Genomic DNA, 27,078 nt, shown 5'->3' on the forward strand with positions numbered 1-27,078 from the left:
TAGAAAGAAAATTAGATAACCAAGGATTAAAAAAAATAAGTTTTTTTAAATATAAATTTGTTAAAATATTTATATATTTATTTAAATATGAATATAAGATGGATAATAGTGACAAATAATGGTATAGCATGTCATCGGCCGCAACTATCGTTATTTTGTAAGATATAAATTTTGCAAGCATGAAATTTACATATAATCAGAGAATAATTGATTGATTTAAAATATATCCATTATATAAGTCCCGAAGGGCTAGCCATATTGGAACTGATGTTTGACTGGTTCCAGAAATCATGTTAATCCAGAGAAAAACTATATATACCAAAGAACAAAAATTGGCAAAATAGCATATACTGAGATGGATGAAAAGCATCTTAGATTATGTATCAGCTCCTAATTAACGAATGGTGAGAAACTTTTGAGTAACAAATTATACCAACCCCCATTAGTGGTCAAAATCTTGATTCTAATAGATGATTGAGGCTTAATAGTGAATATGCAAGAAAAAAAAAAACATAAATCACGATGCACCAAACTTGTACGGCAAATTGATTTCACAAAATATAAAAATTTACATAGAGCAAAGTCTGAAAATTTGAAAATAATTGATGACAAACTGTCCAATGCCAAGATTTATCTTATAGGAGCTAGGATATAATTTTCACAATTTTCCCTTAGAAAATCCCAATTTTAAATATATTTCACTTACAATATATTTTAGGGTTTAGGGTTCATTCATGATATTCTTTATATTATAGCACATATACAAGAACAATACCTGATAAGTGCGGAAAGAAGATTAAAATTTGAATATGTATATAATAGAAGCATAATCAAAACTTAAAAATATAATGAAAAATATATTATAAGTGAAATATATTTAAAAATTTTTGTCTATTATTATATTAAGTAAGATATTTTAGTGATTGGTTATCTTAATTATTTTTTCCTTCCGATTGTAAGTTTGATGGTCTTTCGAATGCTCTTGCAATTCTTGCAAATTGATCTATGCTACGCTTACTGCCTTCGAATCGTTCAAGAAAATTAATATTGATGTCATTAATACAATATTCAATCATCGATATTGGATATATCAGATAGAATTGTCCATTGTTTATAAATTTTATAAAAATATAATTGATCATATTATGCAAAAAATAGCTGATTATGAGTATTTGCATGGTGTTTGGGGCAAAACTCACTCCTAGCTGCAACAATCAAGTTTCAAGCTTTAGGTACTTCAAATTTAGATTTAAAGTACTTTAATTATTTTTCTTATAATAAAAAATAAATAATTAAAAGAATAATAGAAAATATAATGCCAACCCTTCCAATTGCTTTTATTGCTACGGTTGCTTTGATTGCTGTGGTATGAACTGTCACTTCAAATGCATAAACAAGTAGAAGCGAGGATTTTTGTTTGGCTCTCCTACCAGCTTCAATCATCTTGACGCTAAACTCAAGTCAAGAATAAAAACAAATTATCAAGAGAAAAATTTTTATATATATATATATATATATATAAATAGCAGTACATGATAAGAAATTTTGATAAGAGAATCAATATTGCAACATTTATGGAAATTCAAACCATGATAATTTTGGTGAGAAAAATAATATAACAACATTAATGGAGAATCAATATAATAAATTTTATAAAAACTCAACCAATGACTTTAGTAGGAGGATCGGTATGATAGTTGTGGAAACTCAATATATGATCGTCGCTTGAAACTCTGTCTTCGATTACTTTAGAGAAATACAATTCAAAATTTGAGTTTCTCAATTTGATTTTTGAATTCTCAAATCTTGCTCTCACTTGGTTTCCTTATCAAGCGCTTGAGACAATCAAAATTTTCATATTTTGATCCAGCTTGGTTTCCTTATTAATCAGTTGAAGGATTAGAAATAAAATTTAAATTTTGGAATTTAATTTTTGAATCTTAAGTCTTAAACTACTTAAAATTTCTGATTACTCTCCCACAAACTTGGCAAAGGAGTAACATAAAGGCTGGGTTTGAAATATCCACCTTAGATTGTGCCCTGAGATAGTGGCAAGGGAATTCAAGTTTCAAGGAGGCTCAACGATGATAATTTGGGTAAAAGAATCAATATCACAACTTTTATAAAAAACTAAAAATATGATTGCAGTCTAGAAAGTCGTCTCTAATCACTTATAGAATCAGAGTCCAGATTTTTAATTTTTAAATTTGATTTTTGAATCTCAAATCTTGATTCAGCTTGGTTTCCTTATCAATTACTTGAGAGAATCATAATTCTTAAATCTTGATCCAGCTTACTTTCCTTATGATTCAATTGCAAAAATATTGCATATCGAAATTGAATTTTGAATTCTTGAATTTGGTTTTTGAATTCTTAATGCTTATTTCAGTTCAATTTAGAACAAGAGTTTACGAAGTATCAAGGACAGAAGTCGATTGATAGCCGACGGGGAGCACCGGGAACCAATATGACTCTTCTTTTGTCCCTCTTGACTTTAGACCCTGATGTTTATGTGATGCTACGCGAAAATATGGCCACTCATACATCTCCATGTGTTTAAAATTGTAGTTTTTTTTTTTTTTTTTTCTTTGGTAGAAAATCAAAGTATATTAATAAGAAGTCTGAGGAATATACAAGAACAAACCAAAACAGTGGGCCATAGACACAGCTGTTTCGCCCAAACAACAACAAAAGAACCCCATAGGAAGACATGAAATGGATGAAACTGTACAAAAGCAAAACTCCCTATTACAACATAATACGGGTAAACAGATTCAAACCCAAAAATGGGAAGAGAAGAAACGTGAAGTAGTACAACAAGCCAATAAAGTACATAAAGTTGCCTTCGCATAACCATCCTGTGCTCCAAAAAGTAAAGAACTGAAGGGCAGACTAAAAAATTGAAGGATCAATCAGCATTACAGCACTAAGTTTGTAAGCCAGTAGCATGTACAGGTTGCACAGCTGAAAATAGAGAACATCTAAAAGAAAACGGTGTGGTGAATAAGTTCCAACTGAACCAATTATATGAGTATATAGCAAACATTAAAATGTATCCGTCAACATTGGAAGGCAATACCAATGTATATAGAAAAAGCAGGACCATGCTACACCAATAATTAGAATAACTATTGGGCTGCGAAGTAGCTAATACCTACAAGATAAAAACAAAAAAAAATAGTTAGATATAACCCACCTCTTTCCTCCTCAATTTTCTTTTACTCTTTGATCTTTTGTTTTTTTCTTTTTATCCATTTTTCCTTCCTTTTATTCTTTTTTATTCTTTTCTTTTTTTCCTCATTGTTTCTTTTTGTCATGATAAGTAATTCCTTCTTTTCTAACTGAACTACTAGTATTTCATTCTCCGAGTATCTTGTAACCTTCATTTATTTTCAGTAGCCGTGATGCAGCATTCCATCCAGTGTTGAAGTACAACACCTAGAACCAAATGCAGGGAAGTATCCCAATACAAGATGACTGACCAATGATTGAAACAACTAGCAGCATCATTAGAATAATTTCTTAGTTGCGGTCTATGTTGCACATTCTGAATCTTGGTTAGTCCAGGATGTTCCTTTATATTATAAGTAACTGAGACATCTCCGCCAATGTCTTCTACAATTTGAATGAAAGCCCTAGTTGTCAGTTAAAGTACAATTGGTAGAGCTTGAGTACCCATTCCCAATATAGTATAATTACTTCCCAGCTTAAAAAACATTCCCTTAAGCGGCTCAATGTCATCAGAATAGATGCCATCATCAGCCAAGGAGCAGTTAACATGTTTTAGTACCCACAATGATTCAGCAAATAGACAAGGAACACTGAAACTGTACAATAAAACAAATAAACCATTTAGATATATCAAACCCCCCACCCTTGAAATCTCTCTTTTCCCAAAAAAGGCACTGTAAAAATCTCAGATTCTTCTGCTACATGCGACCCTCTTTTTATCAGCTGCACCCTCTTATCTTCACTCTCTCTCTTAGCTATCTTCTCACCACAACCCTTTTTTTATCTTTTTGCGATAAGACTAAGTATCTTTTGGTTCCCAGCTTTGCAAGAATATTAAACCATCTTCCTTGTGAACTTTATGTCCTGCAAATGGCCACAATCACATTGAGGCTGTTTTTGTATATGGATGTTGGACCAATCATCAACCAGTCTAGCAAATTTATAAAATGCTGCATAAACAATACAAATGGAATGCAAAGTGAAAATAGAGGTCTCTTGATTTATGATAACAGTTACATAACAATGAGTATAAAGATGAACATGTAATACATGGCAGCTAACAAAGAATATATTGGAAAGTTATATGCAAAGCAGGTTAAATAGGCCAACCAAGGCAACCATCGTCATACCATATAATTCAGTTGTTCTTTAAGATCCCAAAACACCGACAAACATGGAGAAACTGAGGTAGCATAATCATGGATGGACAGTTGCCAATCAGCTAAGTAGACAACATATTGGCTGCATATTCTATAATACAAAAACAATATATGAGATAACAAGCAGTTATCTACAAAATCAAACTCTATAACTGTCCGCCTGAAGAAAATACTTGCATTGATGGTCAACCATAGAGTCCATAGTCTATGAAAAATCACCCTCTAAAACCTTATTAGCCATATAATCCACCACTTAATTGATTAGCCTCCCGAAAAGTATGAGTAATTTGAAAAGGGATAGCAGATCCTTTCCATATCCATAAATCTTGCGATAAAGGAATATGACATATTTATGTGTAGAGCAATTAGTAAGCCATGAAATTACTGTGACCGAGTGACCTAATAATATATGAGTGGCTTGGAACTATTGCACTTCAACCCTTGCACCAAGCCAAGTTGCAGTTAACTCTACATAAGGAATGAAAATTGATTGCAACAACTTATCTCTCACCCATAGCATGACCGCATTATGATCCCTAATAACATATCCTGCAACTACTTTGTCATTCATGACCGATGCATCAAAATTGATCTTAACAACTCCATCGGGAGAGAATAGCCAAGACACCAACTGACTTTGTTTAAAGAATAGCCCATGCTGTGAGGAAGTGCCTCAGTGCTGTTGGAGATCTGGTACCACTTGTTGCAGCAGAAGGAAAGAAGAAATAAAAAAAACATAATCAAATACGTGGATCAGCTCATGACTTACCTCCACTGGGCATGCAAAGCTTCACTATGAAAGAAAACAAATACCAAAAGAGATCACATACTCTCAACTCTCATATGCAAACACTCTCTCAACAAGAAACACTCACCTCTCACCCCTTACAAAAGCTCTTAAAGAAATCCCAAAGAAGACTCTCACAGGCCTGCCGTACTAGGATCCTCTGCTACCCTTGATGCTTTCTGCTACTCTAAGTCTCTATCGCTCGAGTGTTCTCAACCGCTACATCTTGTTCTCAGATCTGTGCATCCACTTTTATAGGTCCAAAACCCAATCTAGATCGAAATCCTACTTTCAAAAGGATTCAACAATCTTTATGACCATTGGATCTAACCCACAAGGTCTGTACCCCGCTTGATCGTGCAAAACCTCCTATGGACCACACGTGAACCTCCCTTGACATGAACCAGAACCTCTCCGCGTGCGCCACATCGCCAGCACATGCCAATGCTCACCAAATGCCATGATTTTTGCTTTCTAGACCGCACGGTCCCGCAATGCTGACCGTGTCTCCTCCCGTGGTCCATGGTGGACCGCATCACACGAATGGCCTGGGCCATGCATCCATGCACCCACTCCTAGGCTATCGCATCCCACGGGTCTGTGCATGCTTGCGGGTCACACCCTACTGTGAGCCTACGTGTGCTGTATCTCTGAGCCTCTGCATCGTGCGATGTGCTGCATCTACTGTCCTAGTCTGCTAGGCTTCTCCACCTTAAGTTTTTCTTTGTAGATTGAATTTTAGGCATCAAATCTCAATAATCTCCACCTCGACTCGACATTCAGCCTCCACCTAACTCTGAGAGCTTCTAGATGATCTCGCTCTCATGTCCTGGGATAAATGCCTGACTGCTCATAGATGGACAAATATGAGAGTCGAGCCAGACCACTCGATCCTATCTCCGTCGTGTGCTATAATCCTTCTGACATGAGACTTGCTCAAAATAGCCTTCTGCGGCAATAAAAACTTCATCTTACGACATCGCTTGTCATCCTCACAAGTCTCCCGTCTCATGTCCAATCCGCCTGCTCTTGGAGCTCTACCTTGCACTGAGATCCCACTGGCTCCAAAAGCTCCACCTCATGCTAAGCTTTCTACCAAGAGATATTATCCTTCATACTTTCTTCCCTTCATCAAAATCCTACTGTCGTGTATGACCTTCAGAATTCCAGCATCAGCTCTCCACCTGTAGTCGCTTGAATCCAATCTGCTCAGTGAAATTAGATTACTTCTGAAGCTGGATATATATCGGATCTCATCCAACTTCCTCACTGCTCCATCATATGTCAGTAAGCTGACCGTCCCACTATCCTTGATCTCACAGCTCGATCTATCTGATAAGTGAACAGTATCCTCACTGTTCTTTAAGGAGTCAAACAGCTTCTCTCTACAACACACATGATGCGAACAACTAGAATCTAAAATCTACTGGAGGAAAGAAGTAGATACCTCATCAGTCAGTAAAAGAACATTATCATTATCTTCTGTATTACTACCTGCCATCACTGTAGTAGCCTGCCATCACTGTAGTAATCTTTGTCTGATCTCTGAGCTGCAAACAATCTCTGACTCGATGTCCCAACTCATCGCACCGGTAGCACCTGATCTTACTCGAGTCTCTCATCTTAGACTTGGACCACCCACTTTGTAATTTTTTGCCCCTTCGTCTTATGCCACCACCTCTTACAGTCACCACCAAAGCAAGTCACCACCTGAACTCGAAGCTTGGTTCTCCCATGTAAGAACTCATTTTGGAGAAGTACCGTAGTAACCTCATCCATCTTAAATGTGCACTTTTCTACTAGAAAAGCAGTCACCAAAGACTTAAAAGAAGAAAAAATGATGCAAGCAAGACCAACACCTTAGTTTTCTCCTCAACCTTCTTACCAATGCTGAGAAGATCGGTGAGAATCTTCTGAAAGTTACTGAGATGCTCCTGTATGCTCTGTCCCTCGCTCATCCGCAGCTGGTAGAACTGCTTTCAGAAGAAGAGAATGTTGGTGAGTGACTTCGCTATATACATCTCTTTAAGCTTTGTCTACGTCAACGTCGAGAAAGTCACCATGCATATGGATCACTACATCATCTATCAAGTACAAGCAGATCGTTCTCATCGTCTGCTTATGGAGCCACCTCTAATCCTTCACCTCCATGGTAGTTAGCTTCTCCTTGCACAAGAGAACATCGATCAACCCTTATTGGATGAGCATATCTTTCATCCTCGCTTGCTATAGGGAGAAATTGTTCTTTTCATCGAATCGATTGATTTCATCTTGATTGACCTATCTTCTCCATCTTCTTCAATCTTGATCAACACTGCTATAATCTGGACAACCACACACTCTGTTACCACCTGGCTCTAATACCAATTATTGAAGATCCGGTATCACTTGTTGCAGTAGAAAAAAAGAAGAAATAAAAGAGACACAATAAAATACGTGGATCAACCCAAGGCTTATCTCCATAGGGTAAGCAAAACTTCACTATGAAAGAAAATAAATATAAGAGGAGATCACATACTCTTAACTCTCATATACAAATCCTCTCTTTCAACAAGAAGCACTTACCTTTATCCTTTACAAAAGCTCTAAAAGAAATCCTAAAGAAAACTCTCACAGGCCTACTGTACCAGGATCCTCTGATGCTCTGGATGCTTCCTGCTGCTCCAAATCTCTGCCTTTCAAATGCTCTCAGCCACTACACCATGTTCTCAGATCCATGCACCTGCTTTTATAGGCCTAAAACCTAATCTGGATCAAAATCCTACTTTTAAAAGGATTCAACAACCTTTCTAACCATTGGATCTAAGCCGCAAGGCCTGTACGCCGCTTGATCATGCAAAACCTCCTATAGACCGATCGTGAACCTCCCTTGGCATGAACTGGAACCTCTTCGCGCACGCCACATTGCTTGTGCACACCCATGCTCACCAAACACCATGATTTTTGCTTTCTAGACCGCGGCGATCCACGGTGGATGCGTGGACCATGTCTCCTCCCATGGTCCATGGTGGACTGTGTCATACGAACAGCCTGGGTCGTGCATGTCCATGCGACCGCACTAGGCCGTGCACTCCCGCGGGTCTGCGCACGCCTGCGGGCTACATGTACTGCGTGCTGCATCTACTATCCTAGTCCACTAGACTTCTCCGCCTTGAGTTTTTCTCTGTAGATTGAATTTGATGCACCAAATCCCAACAAGTGCCAAAAAGAGTATGAATAATATGTACATCAATATAGCTATTAAATGATAGAAAAACTGCTAATCATGAGAGAAGCTGAAAATAAGTATAGTTTTTATGATTAAAAATCGCGTCATTACAAACTTGCCATAAGCAACATGTTGCATATACCATAATTGTTTTCTATCCATTCTCAGCAGCAGGTACTGATAGGTGTTAAAACAAATCAGGAAGAGAATTCGAACAGCAAGACAGTTGATACATATGAATGAGTTGCTCCCAACAAGCCAAAGCAAATTCACAATGTATAATAGTATGAGCGTAGCCTTCCACAATTTGAGGACATAAATCACAATATTGTTCTTATAAAGGGATAATGTGACAATAGACAAGGATCGTCTTACACGGCAAATGTTCCCAAGCAAGTCTCTAGAGAAACGTTTTAACCCGAAAGGAATTTTTCCAAATCCAACCAAAATTTACCAATAGCTGAGGCAAGGCTATAGGTGCACTTAACTATCACATATCCTTCAAAGATACATTCATAAGCTTCGAAAAAGTCCAAACCAAATGATTCTGCCAATCACCCTGTGGAATAGGAATGGAAGAAATATTAGCACTAAGCTCAACTGCAAAAGTGTAGACAAGACAATTAATATCCCAAGTTTTTCCATCCATAATAAAATCAGCTACCTTCATGTCCGTATTAAAATCATCCATATTCACATAAGTAGGCAAAGTGAGAAGAAGAATAGGAGTGATCCAGGGATCATTAAGCACATTGATAGACTGACTAGATCCCAAAAGCTATTGGAATTGATATTGGATTTATGGGCCAAACATACAAACTTCCTCCAAATAGAAGAGCAATGCCTCGGCTTTGTATAAGAAACCCAAGAACCCTTAAAATGATATTTAGACTTGATTAAAATAGCCTATAAATTTTTGGGGTCTAAAATTAAGTTAGAAGCAATTTTACGAAGGCATTGAACCCCCTACATTGTCATAAGGATGAGAAACCAGACTCCCTTTGGACTCAAGGCATACAAATAAAATCCCATGCAATTGGATGGAAAGTGCAACCATCCGATGCATGGCCCCACAACAATGTCCAAAACTCTTTTTCAATTTTACAAAAAACAGTCAGAGAAACATGCATAAAAGATACTATATAAAGCATGATGGATGATAGAACCTATTGAATTAAAATGATTCTACCAGCAAGAGATAAAGTGTGCCACTTCCAAGAATCAATTTTATCGTATATCTTATCCATAAGAGGTTGAAAATTAGATGAAAATAAGAGGCCTACCACACAACGGCACACCAAGGTAAGTCCAAATGGACCTCTTTTCAGAAATTGCAATATCCTCGTAATGTGCTAATGAATCCGAGAAGCAGCAGGAGAACTAAAAACAACATGAGATTTAGTCAAATTAATAAACTAGCTAGAAAATAAACAATAAGCATCCAATATGCCAGTCATACACATCATATCTCTAATTATGGCTCAAGCCATTAATAGACGGCCATGAGCATAAAACACATGAGAAATGGCAGGCCCGCCTCTAGGCCGATATATCCTAAAAAGATAATTTTGAATAGTAGTATAAATAAATCTAGAAAAAAATCTTAGAATACAAAATGAAGAGATAAAGAGACGACGGGCATCCTTGCCTCAAATCCTAAGAGACTGAAAAAGGAAAGAGTAACAGAGCCATTGATAATCAAGAAAAACTTAGAATAAAAAACACAACCTTGCACCCAAGCAATAAATTGAGAAGGAATTCCAAATTGAGAGAGCACCTGAATTAAAAAAGACCAATGAACCTTGTCATAAGCTTTTCCATATCTAGTTTCAATATCATAAGACTCCACGACATAGAGGCCTTGACAAGAGAATGCATAACTTCTTGAGCAAGCAAGATATAGTCAGGTATCCGGCCGCCTACCCTACACAAAAGCCTCTTGTTCCTTAGAAATCAAGATAGGCAAAATGGGTTGAAGACGATGAGTCAATATTTTAACAATGACTTTATAAATTGTGTTGCATAAACTAACAGGCCTATAGTCATCAGGATGTTGTGGATTAGCCCTTTTAGGAATTAAAATGATGTAAGTGTTCATCCATGAGTTAGAAAGATGAGCAGATTGGAAAAAATAATGTATAGTAGTAAGAACCTTATGCTTAATAATATACCAAGATTTTTGAAAGAAAAAAGCTGAAAAACCATCAAGATCTGAAGCTTTGTCAAGGCTCATAGACATAATAGCATTATCGATCTCATCGTTAGTAACAGGCCTAATTAAATATTCAGTACACTCAACATCAAATTAGAGAGAAGAAAAGGAAAATTCAACTGACCAATTAGGCTATCCGCAATCCACCTGTGTTGAAAATGCTCGATTAAATAATGTTGAATGTCCATAGGCTTAGTGATGGTCCGATTATTCATCTGTAAACTATGAATCCTACTCCTACGAAGCATGGTTGATCGATGAAAGAATTTCATATTCGCATGTCCTTCGATCAACCATAACACATGAGATTTTTTATCTCCAAAGCATCTCTTGATAAGTCTAAACATGATAGCACTAGTGTAGAAGAGCCAGCAAATGCCAATGCAAATGATCAGGTAAACCACTATGCTGAGCCTTCACAGATTAGAGAGTATAAATTTGATCATATAACATTCGGTCCTTATGATTTAAATTATCAATCCTATATTTCCATCTTTAATAGCCCTACGAACTTTATCAAGTAATATGAAAACACAATCTCTAGGAGAGTAATGAGAAAGACCAAACCAAGCTCTACGAATAACCTCAGTTAGACCTAAGCAATTGAGCCAAAATTTCTTAAGCCTAAAAGGTTTAGGACCTCTGATCTCTTGCTAGAGAATAGTAATTAATAAAAGGCAATGGTCAAAAGCAAATCTAGTGAGGTGAGAAACTATAGAGTATGGGTATATATTAATCCAAGAGTTAGAGGCGAAAGTCCGATCAATATGCTCCCAAACCCTAGCAAATCTAAAGCGATTGTTACACCATGTGTAGCAAGATCCCTGAAACCCAAGATCAAGAAGTCCAATGGACCTAAGGAAAGCTCGAAGCTCTCTAACATTACAATTAACACCAAAGGATTTGCCACCTTTTTTATCCTCGGCACTAAGAATATGGTTAGAATCACCAAGTAAAGGCTTCCCTAGACCTAGGACATCTTTAACTTGAGACCAAATCACATGACGCTCAAAAACATAGTTACTGGCATACACAACCCCCAAGATCCAAGTGGCTTCATTATGAGTAGTAATAACACCAAAAGCCACTTGTCTATTAACATAAAGGAAATAAATAGTCCCTAAAGCCTTTTCCAAATGATGAAAAATATCCTCGGACAAACCCATCACTGGAATCATATACACCTCCCACAAAGGCCCCAAAAAATGATGGATAGGGGATATAGTACTATCATCTATTCTAGTCTCTAAAAAATAAAAAATATCAATACTATGCTATCTCATCAAAGACTTTTACTAAGTAATAAAAAGGGGCTTTGCCACACCCCGATAATTCTAGAGTAGCACTTTTATTGAGACTGATCAATATGTTATGCTTGTGGCACACTCTTAGACCCCTCAAGGATAACCTCCTCCAGCATGATAGGCACATTAACCAATGAGTCAAAAGCAAGTTTACCTATGAGGGTAGACTGAAGTTGATTGCACACTTCATCATGTTCCTACATCACTTGCTTCCCTTTATTCCTAAAAGAGGCAATTAGATTATTACCTTACTGTAGATTCTCAGCTAGGTGCCTCTGATCCTCAGAATATTGCTGGACCCCTATATAGACTAGCTTCTATATCTTGAGTATTATATTCTTAAGTTTCGCTATAGATAATGACGAATCCTAATCTTTATCTTTGTGTACACCTCTTGATCTAAATGTATAATAAGCTTTGCTTGAGGGGTGAGATAGAATTCCAACTATGTGCCTACTTCTGAGGTGATCTTTTCTGTTTATCCTTCCCCAATGCCACCCCACTAGCTTGCGCAGTCAACAAGAAGTAGGGGCAACATTGATGTGTTGTAGCTCCTGTACATTCTCAGCTGAAATCGTCAATAATGAAGAGAATTTAGAAACTGACCTATGCAATATATTATCTACCTAGTTCTCAACTGGTTGTGATCGTTTAACTGGTTTGTTAGGCTGAACCCAGTCCTAAAGGGGTTGTCTAGCCGAAGGTGCAGCAAATAAATTTGTTTTTACTTGTGAAGCTTACACCTGAGTAACCGGAATCCTAGCTGCTCAAATCTAAGGACCATAGAGTAAGGACTCTGATCTAGTTGCTTCTGAGCAACCACAGGTCTCCAAGGTGACCCTAATACGACCACAAGCATAATAAATTTCAGGTAACTCCTCATAAATAAATTACTGCTAGAGCACCTCATCATGAAGTTGAATTTTAGTTCCAGGACAAACAAGTTTGTTTAAATCCATCAACAGACATACACGCACATAACCCTACACATAGATTTTATAGTCCACTCATCTAGAAGCAGTAGAGTATCGGCTTGAGAAGTAATCTTTAGGATTTTTTTTGAATCTCAGAGTTCCAAGAGAAGACCAGGCAACCGCAGCCTAACCCTCACTTGAGTAATATTGTCCCGATTAAGTCAGAACTTGGAGCACCAAGGCTCAAGAGCAAGCAACTGCCCAGCCAAGTTCCACAGACCCTTATCTAAGATGCGAAGCTTTGCTTCTTTGGATGGACATTGAAACAACAACAACCCTCAGATAATACAAACACCTAGAATTCTCCTTGTAAATTCCAGTAAATGCATATCTCTTTCTCAATGAAATCAAGTAAAAGCTCTTACCTAAAAACTTATTGATCAACGCCCAACCCAGTCACTCAGATAATAGCTGAAGCTCCTCTTTGGAGAACTAAACCACACAGTTAAACCACTATTCCAAAAATTCGACCTTAGCTTTCATGGTGCGTGAGGTCTCCCATTGAAATTTTCTTGGCCCGAGAACCAGCTGGGACTATGATCTAGTATTCTCCATCAGTCTCTCTCCTACTGGAGAGGAAGAACTCTCAGTAGATGACTCCACTACCCCCCATCAAGGCTTGTTAGACCTCCTCAACTGACCCGACGAAGAAGCCCTCACCAGATTCGGCATATTACGGTCATGGATCTGCTGATTTCCTTAAGACGGAGAAACCCTAGCTGTGTTCGTCACAGTCGCACTCATCAACTTTCCTTTTCTTGACATCATCACACTCAATCAACATCCTTTTTGTAATAAACATAATTCTGCAATGCAAATAACATGGCCAATCATTCTATCTCCAATGTGTATTATGTGCATCAAATTATATTTTTTGATAAAAATAATTCAACAATCTCTTTGCACTCAAAAAAATATGAGAGAATGCACTGGTCAAAAGAGAGAAAGAAAGAGAGTCTTTATCAATACGGATCACCATCACCCATGTTCCCTCCCAAGTTCTCTCAACATTAGAATAATATTTATACCACAAATTTATCTTTTTCAAATATGTAATATTTCTTGCTAACTTAGTTTCTCCAGTTATTGGGCCGGGCTAGTATCCATACGTTGTCGTTATATACGACTTGCCGACTTGCTATGACTGGATTGGGCCCCAAAACCTTTTGCGCCGTTGCCGGACTCAGTACGCCAGTTCCAGTTTTGGGCCTTCTCATTCCCATTCCAGCGTCCAGCCATTGGACGATTCTGATTAATCCTAATTGGAGGGCCCACCCATCGGACGCTGTAGATGTGGCCGGACTCGCAGAAAGAGAGATCACGCCCCTCCTGGCTGGACACTGGAGACATCGGCCACGCGTCGTTGCCTCCACGCCGCTCGTCGCCGAGGTGTAGCCTATAAGTATTCGCTCTCTATTAGTTGCCGGCCGTTCTGTCGCATCTCCAACTCATCTCCCCATTTCTCTTTTGTTTTTTTTTCTGTGCTCCTTTTCTCTTAAGTTAGGAATCTGGATGCGGAAATTCTGTTATTGGGATCGCACGGGAAATGTCTCCGATCTCGGTTCGGCCACAAGAATCGAACCTTCTTTTGCATCCGATCTGAAAGGTGCGTTGATCTCCGCTTCTTAGGGTTTGCTCTGATTCCGATCGGAGCTTTGAAGCGAATGTTCGCGTTCTTTTGATAAGATTCGGAATTTTTTTGCTCGATCTGAACTGATTTGAATATCTTCCCTGGATCTAGAGTGCATGATGAGATAAAGATAGATTGATTGACAAATGATTCGCGGTCTCTTTGTTCTTTGAATTCCTACATCCGTAAATAGATACCAATGCGAGTTTTCCCTGCTTATTTAGTTATATCAGAATCAGTAGAGCACCGCGTTTCGAAGAACCAAAGTTCAAATCCAGGGCAAGCTCGGATCTTGATCAGTTAACAATACCTACCCTTTTAATGCCCTAGATCTTTATCCAGGCTGTCTAAGATCTCTAGTTATCCAGAATTAGGTACTGATACTAGTATGGAAACCTGAACTTCTGGATCGAAAAAAGTTCATTGTAGTACTGGCGTTTGGATCCTCTTCTCGATTTCTCTTTTTTTTTTTTTTTTTTTTTTCTGATAATGATTTTCGAACTCCTTTGATACAGAGTCTAGAATTTATTGAAGATATATCGACAGGATCCACACTTCAATAGTGTCTGCTGCCAGAATCATCGGGACTTCTGCGAATTGCTTAATTTAGTCATGTGGAGGTTCAATCCCTTTATGTTAAAAGAACCGACCGGCTTGGAAGGTCGTACCATCGATGTCGGCAATGTAAAGGTCCATGTTCGAAATGCCATGGCGGAAGGGGGATTTTCTTGTGTGTATCTCGCTCGTGATGCGGTGCATGCATCAAAGCAATATGCTTTGAAGCACATGATCTGCAATGATGGGGAGTCACTGGATCTTGCAACGAAGGAAATCTCGGTGATGAGGCTGCTTAAGGGGCACCCGAATGTTGTCGCGCTCGTCGCCCACACCATATTGGACATGGGTCGTACGAAGGAGGTGTTGATCGTGATGGAGTTCTGCGAGAAGTCGTTGGTTGCTGTGCTGGATAACAGAGGGGCTGGGTACTTTGAGGAGAAGCAGGTCCTGTTGATCTTCAGGGATGTCTGCAATGCAGTGTTTGCCATGCATTCTCAGTCACCACCTATTGCTCACAGGTAATTTCCTCCTGAAATATTCAGGTGATTCATATAGTTCCACAGAAGCATGATGTCTTAATGCTCATAGCTTCTTATACTGTCCATGCCTATTGGATCTAAAATTCAAGAATTTTGATCCGCATTCTCGTGATAAGTGGTCAGAACAAATGCTTAGCTTTGAAAAAACATTAATTTTTTGCAATATGAAATTTACTAAAAGAAAGTTATGTTTCTTAATAATTCCATATTTATGATAGATTTTACTGAAGTAAATCCCTCTTTTCCTTTATTTTCTTGAAATGTCTGATGTCTAACCTTGATCTCCTTTTTATTACTCCTGTATATGATGCATTATGGAGATAACACTTGCTTAGAAAAGGAAAAATTTATGCAATTTTTAACGTCCTTTCCTTCACTTAAACTTCTCATTCGTGGTCATCCTTCTTATTGAATCCTGCAGAGACCTCAAAGCTGAAAATGTGCTGCTTGGATCTGATGGAGCTTGGAAATTATGTGATTTTGGCAGCACTTCAACCAATCATAAGTGTTTTGACAGGCCTGAAGAGATGGGTATTGAAGAAGACAATATCAGAAAGCATACAACCCCTGCATATAGAGCCCCTGAGGTTTAACTAGAGAATGACTTCACATTTGGCAATTTAACAAGATTCATGCTTATGATAATTATTGGAGGAAATGACAATAAATTCTTGTTATTTGATTCAGATGTGGGACCTTTTTCGAAGAGAAATTATCAGTGAGAAGGTGGACATTTGGGTATGTAATGAAACCCGATCCTTTTATACCTTTAGCTACAGTATTGAGTGCTTACCTCTCTTCAAACCATCCTAAGATTCTTTTCTTTCAAGTTTTAATTTCGTTTCATGCATTAAAAAAAAAAAAAAAGATAGTATGAGTTATATTAATTGCTTTAGCACGACAATTCATATTAAACAAAGTTGATTTGCCACTATGATGTTTCAGGAATTCACTGAAGACTTGTCTGTGATTTTTCCTTACATATAAAAGGGTTCACTTTATAGAAACTAAAAGAAAGTTTTTTCATTCACATTTTCCAGGCTCTTGGGTGCCTTTTGTACAGAATTTGCTACCTCAAATCTGCATTTGATGGTGAATCAAAGCTTCAGATATTGAATGGAAACTATCGCATTCCGGAGTTACCAAAATACGGTGCTGCCCTAACCAACCTAATTAAAGACATGCTTGAAGCCTCTCCAAATGCCAGACCAGACATCACGCAGGCAAGGGCTTTGCTTGATTGGCCATTCATCTCCATCAAACTAGGTTAGTCATAGATTGTTGCATATGTGGTAGGATTAGGATTTGAAGGGACCTTAAATCTCATCTCGCTGATGCCCAGCCTTTTTCACATTTCAGGTGTGGTTTCGTGTTAATGAACAATTGCCTGTGGAGTTGCAGAAACACTTACCTGATGGGTCATCATCAACTATCAGCATGCGCCACCCTACTTCGAGTATGCATGATGAAGGTTAGTATAAACTGAATATCACTGAGCTGTTCACAGCACATGAAAGCAGAAAGATATCACCCTGGTTGTTGGTCCTGGTTTGTTGTTTGATGCCTGGAACTTACACCCCAGATGATATGTGTATTAGCAACTGTAATTGGATTTAATATGAAAGCAACATCTCAATGCAAAATTTTGGCATTTCTTAATGCTTTCATTTTTCAATAAAAGAATTTTTCTGTGTCATGTGATCATATTAGTTGAACATGGGTCCTGCAGGACTTACAAAGAAATTTTTGATGCCTCGAAGGAGCCCTCCTCCACCACCTTCATAAGAGAACAGGTGCAAAATATCTCAGCGCAATCTGAAAAGGTATCGCACAGTAGACCCTCCCAGGGAGGTTCAAAAGCTGCTGGTTGTTCTATTGGTTCATTTTGGTCTACCCAGTATGCACACGATCCTCCGGTTGTAGAAAACAAAGGTTCCACGATTGACAAAGAACCATTTAAACACTGGATATCCAAGGACAATCAGAATAGTCTGGATGGCAAGACTAGCCCGCCGGGAGAACATGTTCATAGTGGACAAAATTTGGCGGCAAACCCTCTCAAAAAGTTTGAAGAGGTTCCTACTAAAGGCTTTGAAATAAGCTTTTTCCAAGAGGAGCCACTACAGAATTCTCAGAAAACAAAAGCAGTACATCCTGAGAACATAGAGATGTTCCAGAACGAGGCATTTAACACCTTTGTTGCTGAGTTTGATACCACTAAGCTTGACTCCAGAAATAGTGCTACTATTAATAATGACAACGGATCTGCGAGAAAGGAGCTAGAAGGAGAAGTGGATAGGCTGAAGGAACAGTTGAAGCAAGCCAACTTGAAGAAGGATGAAATCACATCTAAATATGAAAAATTGTCGGCCATTTGCCGCTCTCAGCGGCAGGAGATCAGGAGCTCAAGCGTGCCCTTGCAGGAGCAACGCCATCACCACCAAGTAAGGATAGCTCAAAGAGCCATGTCTCTCCTGGAAGCTTGCAGCCTGGAACTCTGGTACATCTTCAATCTCTGTTACTTCCTATCAGATGCTCTTTTTCGTTTTCCAGCTTTTAAAACTTATCCACCCATACAGTTGCTGCAAACTAACTCGGCATAATGGTTGTGTGGTGGCAGCAAAAGGATAAGATTGAAGGAACTGTGTGGGAACTCCAGCAAGGGATGCTCGAAAACAGTTCTCCATCACCCAGCCCAGAGCCCAAGCCATGGCAGGCATTTTCTGGGGAGACAAAAGTCCAGTCTATAGCAGCTGGTATGACCAATGGTCACCAAAATTTGACCAAGCAATCGGTGGCAGGGCTCTCCAGTGATGTGTGGGGGTTCAATCTGGAAAGCTTCACAGCAGCACCATCTGGTGCGCAGGTGTCGAGGACTTCTATTCAAGCAAATACTTCTCGGAGATTCGGTAGGGGGGAACAAAGAAGGTGGAGACCAGCCAACCAGCTGGATGGGCTGGTTTCTGAAGTGCAGTCAAAAATCGAGCTGGGATTATTGCTAATGTTCATAAGCTGTTTTTATAGTGGATGCGCAAAGGATTGCCTCACAATTGCCCCTGATAACATTTGTGATTTGTTTTTGTTGCTTGTGGAAAAGATTGAAGGAGGTAAAATTTTAGCAGAAATCCACCGTTTCTTTTGCTGCCTCAAAGGAAATCTGAAAGATCTGTTTTTTTTCAATTCCTGCCTTCCTCTTGGTGAGGTTCGATCAGTAATGATGTACACAATATTTGTTGTTCGCTGGATTATTTGGTAGCATTGCATTTGTTAATCAGTCAATTGGTCCTCTTGTATGGACCGGCAGTTATTTGATCAAAATCCATTGGTTAATGGCTAGTTCTGTGTTCTGCAAACCTTTGAACTCGCCGCCACCATTCTCTTCAAAGGCTGCTTTGATAAGTGGATCATTGACTAATATTGAAGAATGAAACTATGCATTTCTGGTTGTGGTTGAGATCATAAATGCACTTTCAACAAGCAAAAGAATCTGATAGAACTTGTTCTATTGCTCCAGATGTTGGTTTGATGAGTAATCAACCTTATTTACTGTCCTCAGGTGAGAGGTGTTTACAGGTGTTCGGATAATGGATTTGTTTGCAGCATTTAGGAGTCTTTTTAGCTCAAATACCCAGAGTGGAATCGAGCTATGCTTATTTACCAAGGGGAAAAATCGAGCTATGCGCCAATGGACTGAACTGGTTCAATGGATGCCCGCAAATGATGTGGATCAAGCCCAGGTCAAAGGGATGGTAATTGTGAAAGTGAAAAATCGAGCTGTGCTGATATGGACTGAACTCGTTCCGTTGATGTCCGCAGACGTCAGTAGGATGGTGATAGTTGCAAAAGTATGATCATTCTGTTGACCATGGACGTGCCACTATGGGTCCAGATCCATGTGGCGATCTTTGTCCGTCCCAAAGCAGGTCCATCCAGATGGTAGCTGCCAAACCGTCCATTTTTTGTCTTATTTACATACAAGCTTTCTCCTAAACAGTGTCCATCTGGATGCCGATGGGCTCGACAGGGCCCTCGGTGAATCGCACTGCTCACAGGTGCTTCATCTGGGGATTATGACGTGACTTGTGGGGCCATCGGATTTCCTGAAGAAACCATGTCAAACTGAAAACTAAACTATTAACTTCTCTATGACTATTCCTGCAGTCAGTAAAAAAAATGGATCGTTACCAGTCCTTGGATTGACTGACGATGTTATCTGGAGCAGCGTCCGAAGAATAACAAGACAGGAATATGAGGAATAACAAATGAGATTGCGGAGGTTTACCAGGGTGGTATTAGCCCATGGTCGTGGTGTATTACCTCTCAGGCAAGAGGGCCTCCTTATTGCATGCACCCGCGTCAAATCCCACAGTGGATAACACGCCAACCTACCCTGTATTTCACCAATTCCCGATTGCGTGCTATCCACCGTGCATATGCTCCGGGATTCGCCCGGGTTTACTTGCACCTGGTGCATGCAATAATTCCAAGACGTGTCTGCGTTCATTTGCCCGGGTTCGCTTGCACCTGGTGCATGCAATAATTCGAAGACGTGTCTGCGTTCATTTGCCTGGTGGGTTCACTTGCACCTGATGCATGCAATAATTCCAAGCCGTGTCTGCGTCCAATTCTATTGATAAGATAGATGAGTCATATCCATGTAGTATGGATATATCCAACAAAATTAGAAAACAACAGATCATAAAATTGAAGGGTAATAGTCACATCGTTACGAGATGCTCCACCATATATGAGGCCACCTGGTCCACAACTTTGTTCGCCTACCAGTGTACATGAGTGGCACAGAAGAAGGCAAGACTTTTGACGATTCTCCAGATATCTAGCAGGAGGGGTGCCCATCCATTAGCTATGTCTATCTTGGAATACATCTTATCACCATCGAAGAATCTACCAGTATACTTGATTCCTTCCATGTCCCTCTCAGCTCCAATCCGAAGGCAAAGATATCGTATAACAGACTATCGCTAGTGGCTATGAATCCGGAATCTGACCCTCTGATAATAAACCCAGCACCACCTAACCTTTGCTGCCTCCATCAACCACGCTGCCATTGAAGTTAACTTTGAGAAGGTGGGGGAGGGGTTTGGCTCGGGTGATGAAGATGATCCAGGATGCAACTAATGCTAAGGATATGGACTCCCATTGGCTTTTATTTTTTTTTTTTTTGTATAGCCGGACGATTATACCAATCTGATGTGAGTACAGTCCAAAAAATCAGCATACAAAATATCATGCAAGGGTCTTGGACATTCGTCATCTTGATGCCAAATTCAGTCATCGGTGTTGTTGGCAACAAAGTAGATAACCCAATCTGTGCCATTGTTCGCCTCCTGCAAGATATGTCGAACGATCATAGCAATGGAGTAACTAAAGGACCTCCAAATGTCTCGAAGCAAAGGATGAATTTTCAGATGCTTCACTTTATCCCGGATCTAGCCAATAATAGTAGCAGAGTCGCCCTCAATGAATATTCTCTCCATCCACAACAGCTGTTGCACACAAATAATTCCTGCTCAGGCAGCACGGAGCTTCGCTTTGGGAACCACCGGCTTGAATAGGGATGAACCCCTAGCAGCCTGACATCCGGACTCCGAATGACATAGTCCCGTTACAAGAAAATTACTTATTAGCGATGGCTAAATACCGTCGCTAATTGCTGAAAAGTATTAGCGACGGTACACCATCACCAATAAACTATCGAAAAAAATTGGATGCTGAAGACCATTATTAGTAGTGACAGAAAAAACCATCGCTAATAAAGTATTAGCGACAGCATGTCCGTCGCTTATAATAATTTTCAAATCATTTTTTAATTTAAATTAAAAAATATATTAGTGATCGCTGTAAGCCGTCGCTAATAATTAATGACGGTATTAGCGATGAATTTAGCCGTCATTAATAATAATTTTTTAAAAAAAAATTACAAAAAATATATTTATTAAAATCTACTATAATTAAATTAATAACTAATCTATAGTTACAGATACTATAACAATTAACAATTAACTAACACCATCATAAATGAAAAAACTAATATTATATAAAAATATGAATTATTAAACTATACAAGATAATATTGTTCAAATATCAAAATTAAATATATTATATCAAAACTAAAAAAATCAACAAGGATCCTCCTCCTTCTATACGTCATTTGCAGCAGCAGGTGAATAAGAGCCGAATGTCCTAACATCCTGTAATGAAGAAAAATAAAATATTATTAATAATTTTAGAACTAAATTAATTGAAATTATAAAATTAAAGTAATTTATGTGCCTCAAGTCTAAATCTTTACGGAGGATTATATTTTGATATACTCCTCCGATTCTCGAACGAATTATTCTTACATATTTCATTCGATGATACGGAGCTATAAACACCTCCGATCAGTCCATCAGAAGGTTAGATTGAATTTTGACCTCCTGAATATCCCTCCCTCCCACTTGAAGTCTAGACTGGTATGGAGGGATATATTTCTATATACTCCTCTGATACTTGAACGAATTATTCTTACATATTTCATTCGATGATACAGAGCTACAGACACCTCCGATCCATTCATCAAATGGTTAGATTAAATTTTGACCCCCTAGGTACCTCCTCCTCCCACTTGAAGTCTAAAACCGGTATGGAGGGATCTCTTTAGATATACTTCTCTAATTCTCGATCGGATTATTCTTATATGTCTCATTCGATGATATGGACGTATCTACACCTCCAACCCATCCATTAGATGGATAGATTGATTTTTGACTCTTAGGTTTCCTTCCCCTAACTCAAGTCAACTATGTGAAGCTTTTAAATATAAAAATTAAAAATTAAAAAAATTATTAATACTACTTGACTTACTTGCTGTGATGGCTGTGACAATGAGCTCAGCTGATCGCCTAGATATGGATCTCAAAGAATCTCAACAACAGTCTCGTGAACGGCATCCCAAAAGCTCTGAGGTTGCTAGTAAAAAAGCCTATGTACGACCTCCTCAATATGTGCATCACCTCATGTCTGGGTCATCGATGCCTGAAAGAAGGATGTTGAAGATCAGTGAGTTGTTGGAAGGTTGAAGCTATGCCCGAATCCTATGATCTGGCTCTTACTCACCCCTCCGGTGGCTCTGAGCCATCTTTCGAGGTCAAAGAGGGGCTGAGAGAATAGGTCCTCACTGTGTTGTGCTACGACGTACTCCATATAATCCGTCTATATAGTTTAAAAATTCATTAGTACTATTATACATACCAGTATATATAAAAATTTAATAAATAATATTTTAAGTTACCGCAATCTGTCTGGATCTAGAATCTAAGTAATCATCAATCCTCCTAAACTGATGTATGACCTCCCACAATTACAGCTGCCCTGTTACATAATCCAGCTGCCGTATCTATAATAAATAATAAAATTAAATTAATAGAAACATATATATGATCAACTAAATATGAGATTAATATAAGTTTAAATTTTTTACTAATCTATCTACTATAATATATGTGCCAACAGAGCCGCCGGTGTACTTGATTGGATCTTGCTGGATGATCCGATTCTGTCAGACCCTCTGCCATCTACTAGAGTAGTCCTCACTGCTCCACTGGTCACAGAGGGCCTCCCATATATCCCCCCACATCCAGTGATCTATAAAAGACTTTCAGTTCGATGGTGACTCGAAACTAGAAAACTTTATGGCAGACTGCCTGAAGTTGTACAGCCTATCTTAGAGCCTATGTGTGGCCATCTCCTGAAAAGTCCAACGGCCAGCCTCCTCTTCCTGAGGACTCTCAAATGGTAGTACTTCTATAATTAGAAGAAAGCATGTATTAATAAATAGAATACAAATATACCGTAAGTTTAAAAATTAAATACCTTTAACTTATCAGGAATATCTTCCAGACTGCGTCACAAGCCGCCAATGACTAACTAGAGAACTCGTTCACCAATCCTGGCATCAATTATCAGATGATCCTGATAACCACACGGGACACCCCCAAGCTTCCTAAATATCTTGCAAAATTGATTTTGAACAATAAATATTGATTCAAAAATAGTTAAATTTTAAATATATTTCTCGAAGATCTAGTATTTACGTGCGGCTCTGAATGTGAACAACCTCTCTATCCTCCAATCACGTTAGAGGTACCGCAAGCCAAGCGGATCATCTACCATGGTACTGAACTGAGAGCTGTCCGCTGCTTCGTCTGAACCTGAAAGGAGCAAAATATCATAAAAAATATTATATTAGATAATAGAGGATAAAATAACCTAAAAAGGAATATTTAAGGTGTTAGAGTTTACCATGTGGTGTAGGTGCCACAGAACCATATGAGCTGGTCCTACGAGAGCTCCATCCTCTAGAGCTCTCTCCTCGACTAGCACGGTTCTGTCCTCTAAAAATAGTCAACTTGTAATCTTTAAAAATAAGAATAAATAGATTTATAGATTAATTATACAATTATGACAAGCAATGCAAGAATTAAAATGATACAAAGCAAGTATAAAAAGCAAATAAAATAAGTACACCACAAAGACAGAAAACAAGCCATTATGCTATCCCTTTGCTTGGGGTCAACTCCATTGTGTGCCAGTCCTCTCCAGCATGCCAAAATCAACTCCTTTAGCCTTGAGGTCAACTCATTCCTTCAGATTATTGATATACTTTCCACTGCTCATTAGCCTCTTCAGATGTTTGGTACCCTTCGAATTCTTCTTCCGATTCTTCTTCTTCTTCTACTTCTTCCTCTTCTTCTCCTTTCTGGATAGGATTGTCCTTTAAAACAAACTTAGTATGATCTACCTTCTCATATTGGTCATCATATAGGAGAATTTTTGGAGCATTCAACTCTGCATCTATTAAAGGCCGATGAACTCCTAATATGTCATCCTCCTAAAAGTATTCTAGTAAATGGGGCTCTTCTTCTTCTTCTTTGAGCTCGTAATGAACGGTTCTAGATTTAATTTTGCATACAGCCTATCAATCTTTCCTTTCTTTCACCCTCGATGGAAAAAATATATAATACACTTGAACAGCTTGTTAAACCAGCACAAAGGGATCGTTGACATATGCTTTTGATCCATGTTTGATTTTAATAAGTCCGTATCATAGATCAATCTTCATATAATTATCGATATCAAATCATCAGCACTTAAATAGAATAACAGTATTACCTTCAAGGTAGATCAACTTGATCACTTCTTGAAGGATTCTATAGTAGTCACTCTTCGCCTCTTCCCACCAGCTGCCCTTTATACATACACCACTATTTATTGTGCTCTTATGATATCCATATTGATGGATGTGAAATTTAAAACCATTTACATTATCACCATTATAACATATCACATATTTTGTTGGTCTGTAACCTAATGGTTTTAGCTTCTTAGGTATGGATTCGCTCCCTTACATGATCTGCATATTATAAAAAGAATAAATTGGAGAAAATTAAAATACATGAAATGACAATAATCATTTATCAATTGGTGGAACTAATATGCAAAATTCTATGAGTATTGTGTGAAAATTTCTTCCTCACTTATTATCGGATTGTCCCATCTCAGTATCTCGTCATATTATTTATACATACATAAGTGCACTGTAATAAGTGATTGAAGAGTTGAAATCGTGATGGACACTTAATAAATGGATCGACCTTCTCGTAGTTTAGTGAAGCATATGTCTATGCCTGTCGAATTTCAACATCAATTAATATCGACGAACCTCGTGCCCAAATTTACAAGCAGGATGGGCAAATATTAAGATCCTCCACTCTAATCCCTCGCCACCACCATCATCATTTCGACCCACTTAAGTCGGCTTTATCTTTACACTAGGGTTAAAGTAGTGTCGGCTGAAATTAAAAATTTCTTCAATATATATGCCTCCATAATAGAATCTTCAACTCTGACCTTATTTTGTGCATGTATTTTTTAAATAGATACATCTACCTATACTGCACTGGAACTCCCATACTAGCTTTATATGCCAGATAAATCACAAGGTGCTCTATGGAGTCGAAGAAGCTAGAAGAGAATATCTTCTCCAATTTGTATATGGTCTCTACATTACTAGCCTCAAGATTGAAAATATGATTGGTAGATAGTTCAATAGCACATATGTCTTTGAAGAAAAGACTAAGCTCGATCAAAAAACTTCATATGGAGTTGAGAAAAAAATCATACCAAGCTAATAAGAGTAATCGTTGCATGAAGATATGGCAGTCATGACCCTTTAGCCCATAGAACCTACAATCTTTGATATTGACACACCGAACAAGATTACTTGTATAACCATCTAAAAATTTAAGATTTTTATACCATTCACGTATATCCTTCAACTGCTCCCTCATTAAGGTGTAAGATGCTTTCGGCTTTAAAAATTTTTTTGGTGATACCTCAACCAGTTCTAATAGAGGACATTTGCATATGTTTTTTATATCTGCTCAGACCTTGGGATTGTCCTTCGTCTTGCTCTTGACATCCATAATAATATAAAAAATATTATTGAATACATTCTTCTCAATGTGTATGACTTCAAGGTAATAACGGATCAAATTGATAGACCAATATGATAATTCTTAGAAGATACTACGCTTCACCCAGTTATAAGTTCTACCAAACCTCTGAGATTTTTACTTGTCAAATAGTATATCAAATTGAACTTCATCCAGTTAGAATATCCTTTGAAACACTTCCGTACCACTAAGTCGTGGGGGTGCATGATCCTTCTCTATCTTATTCCTTTTAAAACTGCCTCGCTGCTTTCATAAAGGATGATGCTCAAGAAAAAATTGACAATGACAAGCGAACCAGCAGGGCTTACGATCATGCTCAAGCTGAAATGCTTTTATATTCTTTATACAATAAGGGCACACAGGTTTCAACCGTAGGACGATCGGGCTGTGCGACCTGCACACCAAGGACTATCGCCCAAGGCAGCCAAGTCACAATTCCATGCCAATGGGCTAAGTTGGGGCATCCAAGGAGATGAGACCTCCTACCACCCCAGTAGAGCATCCAGACAAATCCCACCCTGAGGGTTCCAAAATATCAAGCAACATTGTAAATAGAGAGGGCCGGGATGTGCGTCTCATGTACAAATTAAATACAAACATCATTAATTTAAATAAATATCATAAACTTAAATTTAAATATGAAAAATTGAAAGAAAAGGGAACGACATGTGGTGATAGCTCCATCACTATCGTCGCTGCCATCGCTAATACTCACCACGGGACAAAAAGAAGATGAGGAAATGGTAAGGGAGGACAGCGAGGGTGCAGGGAAGGGCGATCTGATGCGTGGACAGTGGATCCAATATGGGGGATGGTGGATCTAATGCGGGGATGGTGCAGATCCGGTGTGGTGACAGCGGATCTGGCATGGGGACAGGGGCTCCAGCAAGCTTCCGATGGCATGGTGGGGGAAGAATGGGGGAGGTGAGGAAGAAGGGGGAGGCATGGGTGTGGGGAC

At 38.6% G+C, this 27,078-nt stretch overlaps 1 protein-coding gene and 1 long non-coding RNA gene across 3 annotated transcripts; one reads left to right on the forward strand and one right to left on the reverse strand.

Annotated features, from left to right (window-relative positions):
- Positions 1 to 8,449: 8,449 nt before the first annotated feature.
- LOC105061239 (uncharacterized) lies at positions 8,450 to 13,825 on the reverse strand. 2 transcript variants are annotated; one of them, XR_834556.4, is made up of 4 exons: positions 13,242 to 13,825; positions 10,164 to 10,305; positions 9,670 to 9,766; positions 8,450 to 8,945 (listed from the first exon to the last, which is right to left on the reverse strand). It is a non-coding gene; the product is annotated as an uncharacterized lncRNA (long non-coding RNA). The 2 variants fall into 2 exon arrangements; XR_834557.4 differs by having other exon boundaries at positions 10,164 to 10,310; positions 13,242 to 13,823.
- A 517-nt stretch (positions 13,826 to 14,342) lies between these two features.
- LOC105061238 (uncharacterized) lies at positions 14,343 to 18,939 on the forward strand. Its single transcript, XM_010945226.2, is given in 10 exon segments — positions 14,343 to 14,482; positions 15,022 to 15,582; positions 16,025 to 16,190; positions 16,291 to 16,341; positions 16,644 to 16,826; positions 16,963 to 17,074; positions 17,333 to 17,385; positions 17,388 to 17,997; positions 18,000 to 18,103; positions 18,224 to 18,939. Coding segments are annotated over 9 exon segments (2,379 nt in total). The 5' UTR covers positions 14,343 to 14,482; positions 15,022 to 15,118; the 3' UTR covers positions 18,860 to 18,939.
- The last annotated feature ends 8,139 nt before the right edge of the window (positions 18,940 to 27,078 follow it).

Source organism: Elaeis guineensis, chromosome 1 (assembly GCF_000442705.2).
Source record: "Elaeis guineensis isolate ETL-2024a chromosome 1, EG11, whole genome shotgun sequence".
NCBI lineage: Eukaryota > Viridiplantae > Streptophyta > Magnoliopsida > Arecales > Arecaceae > Elaeis > Elaeis guineensis.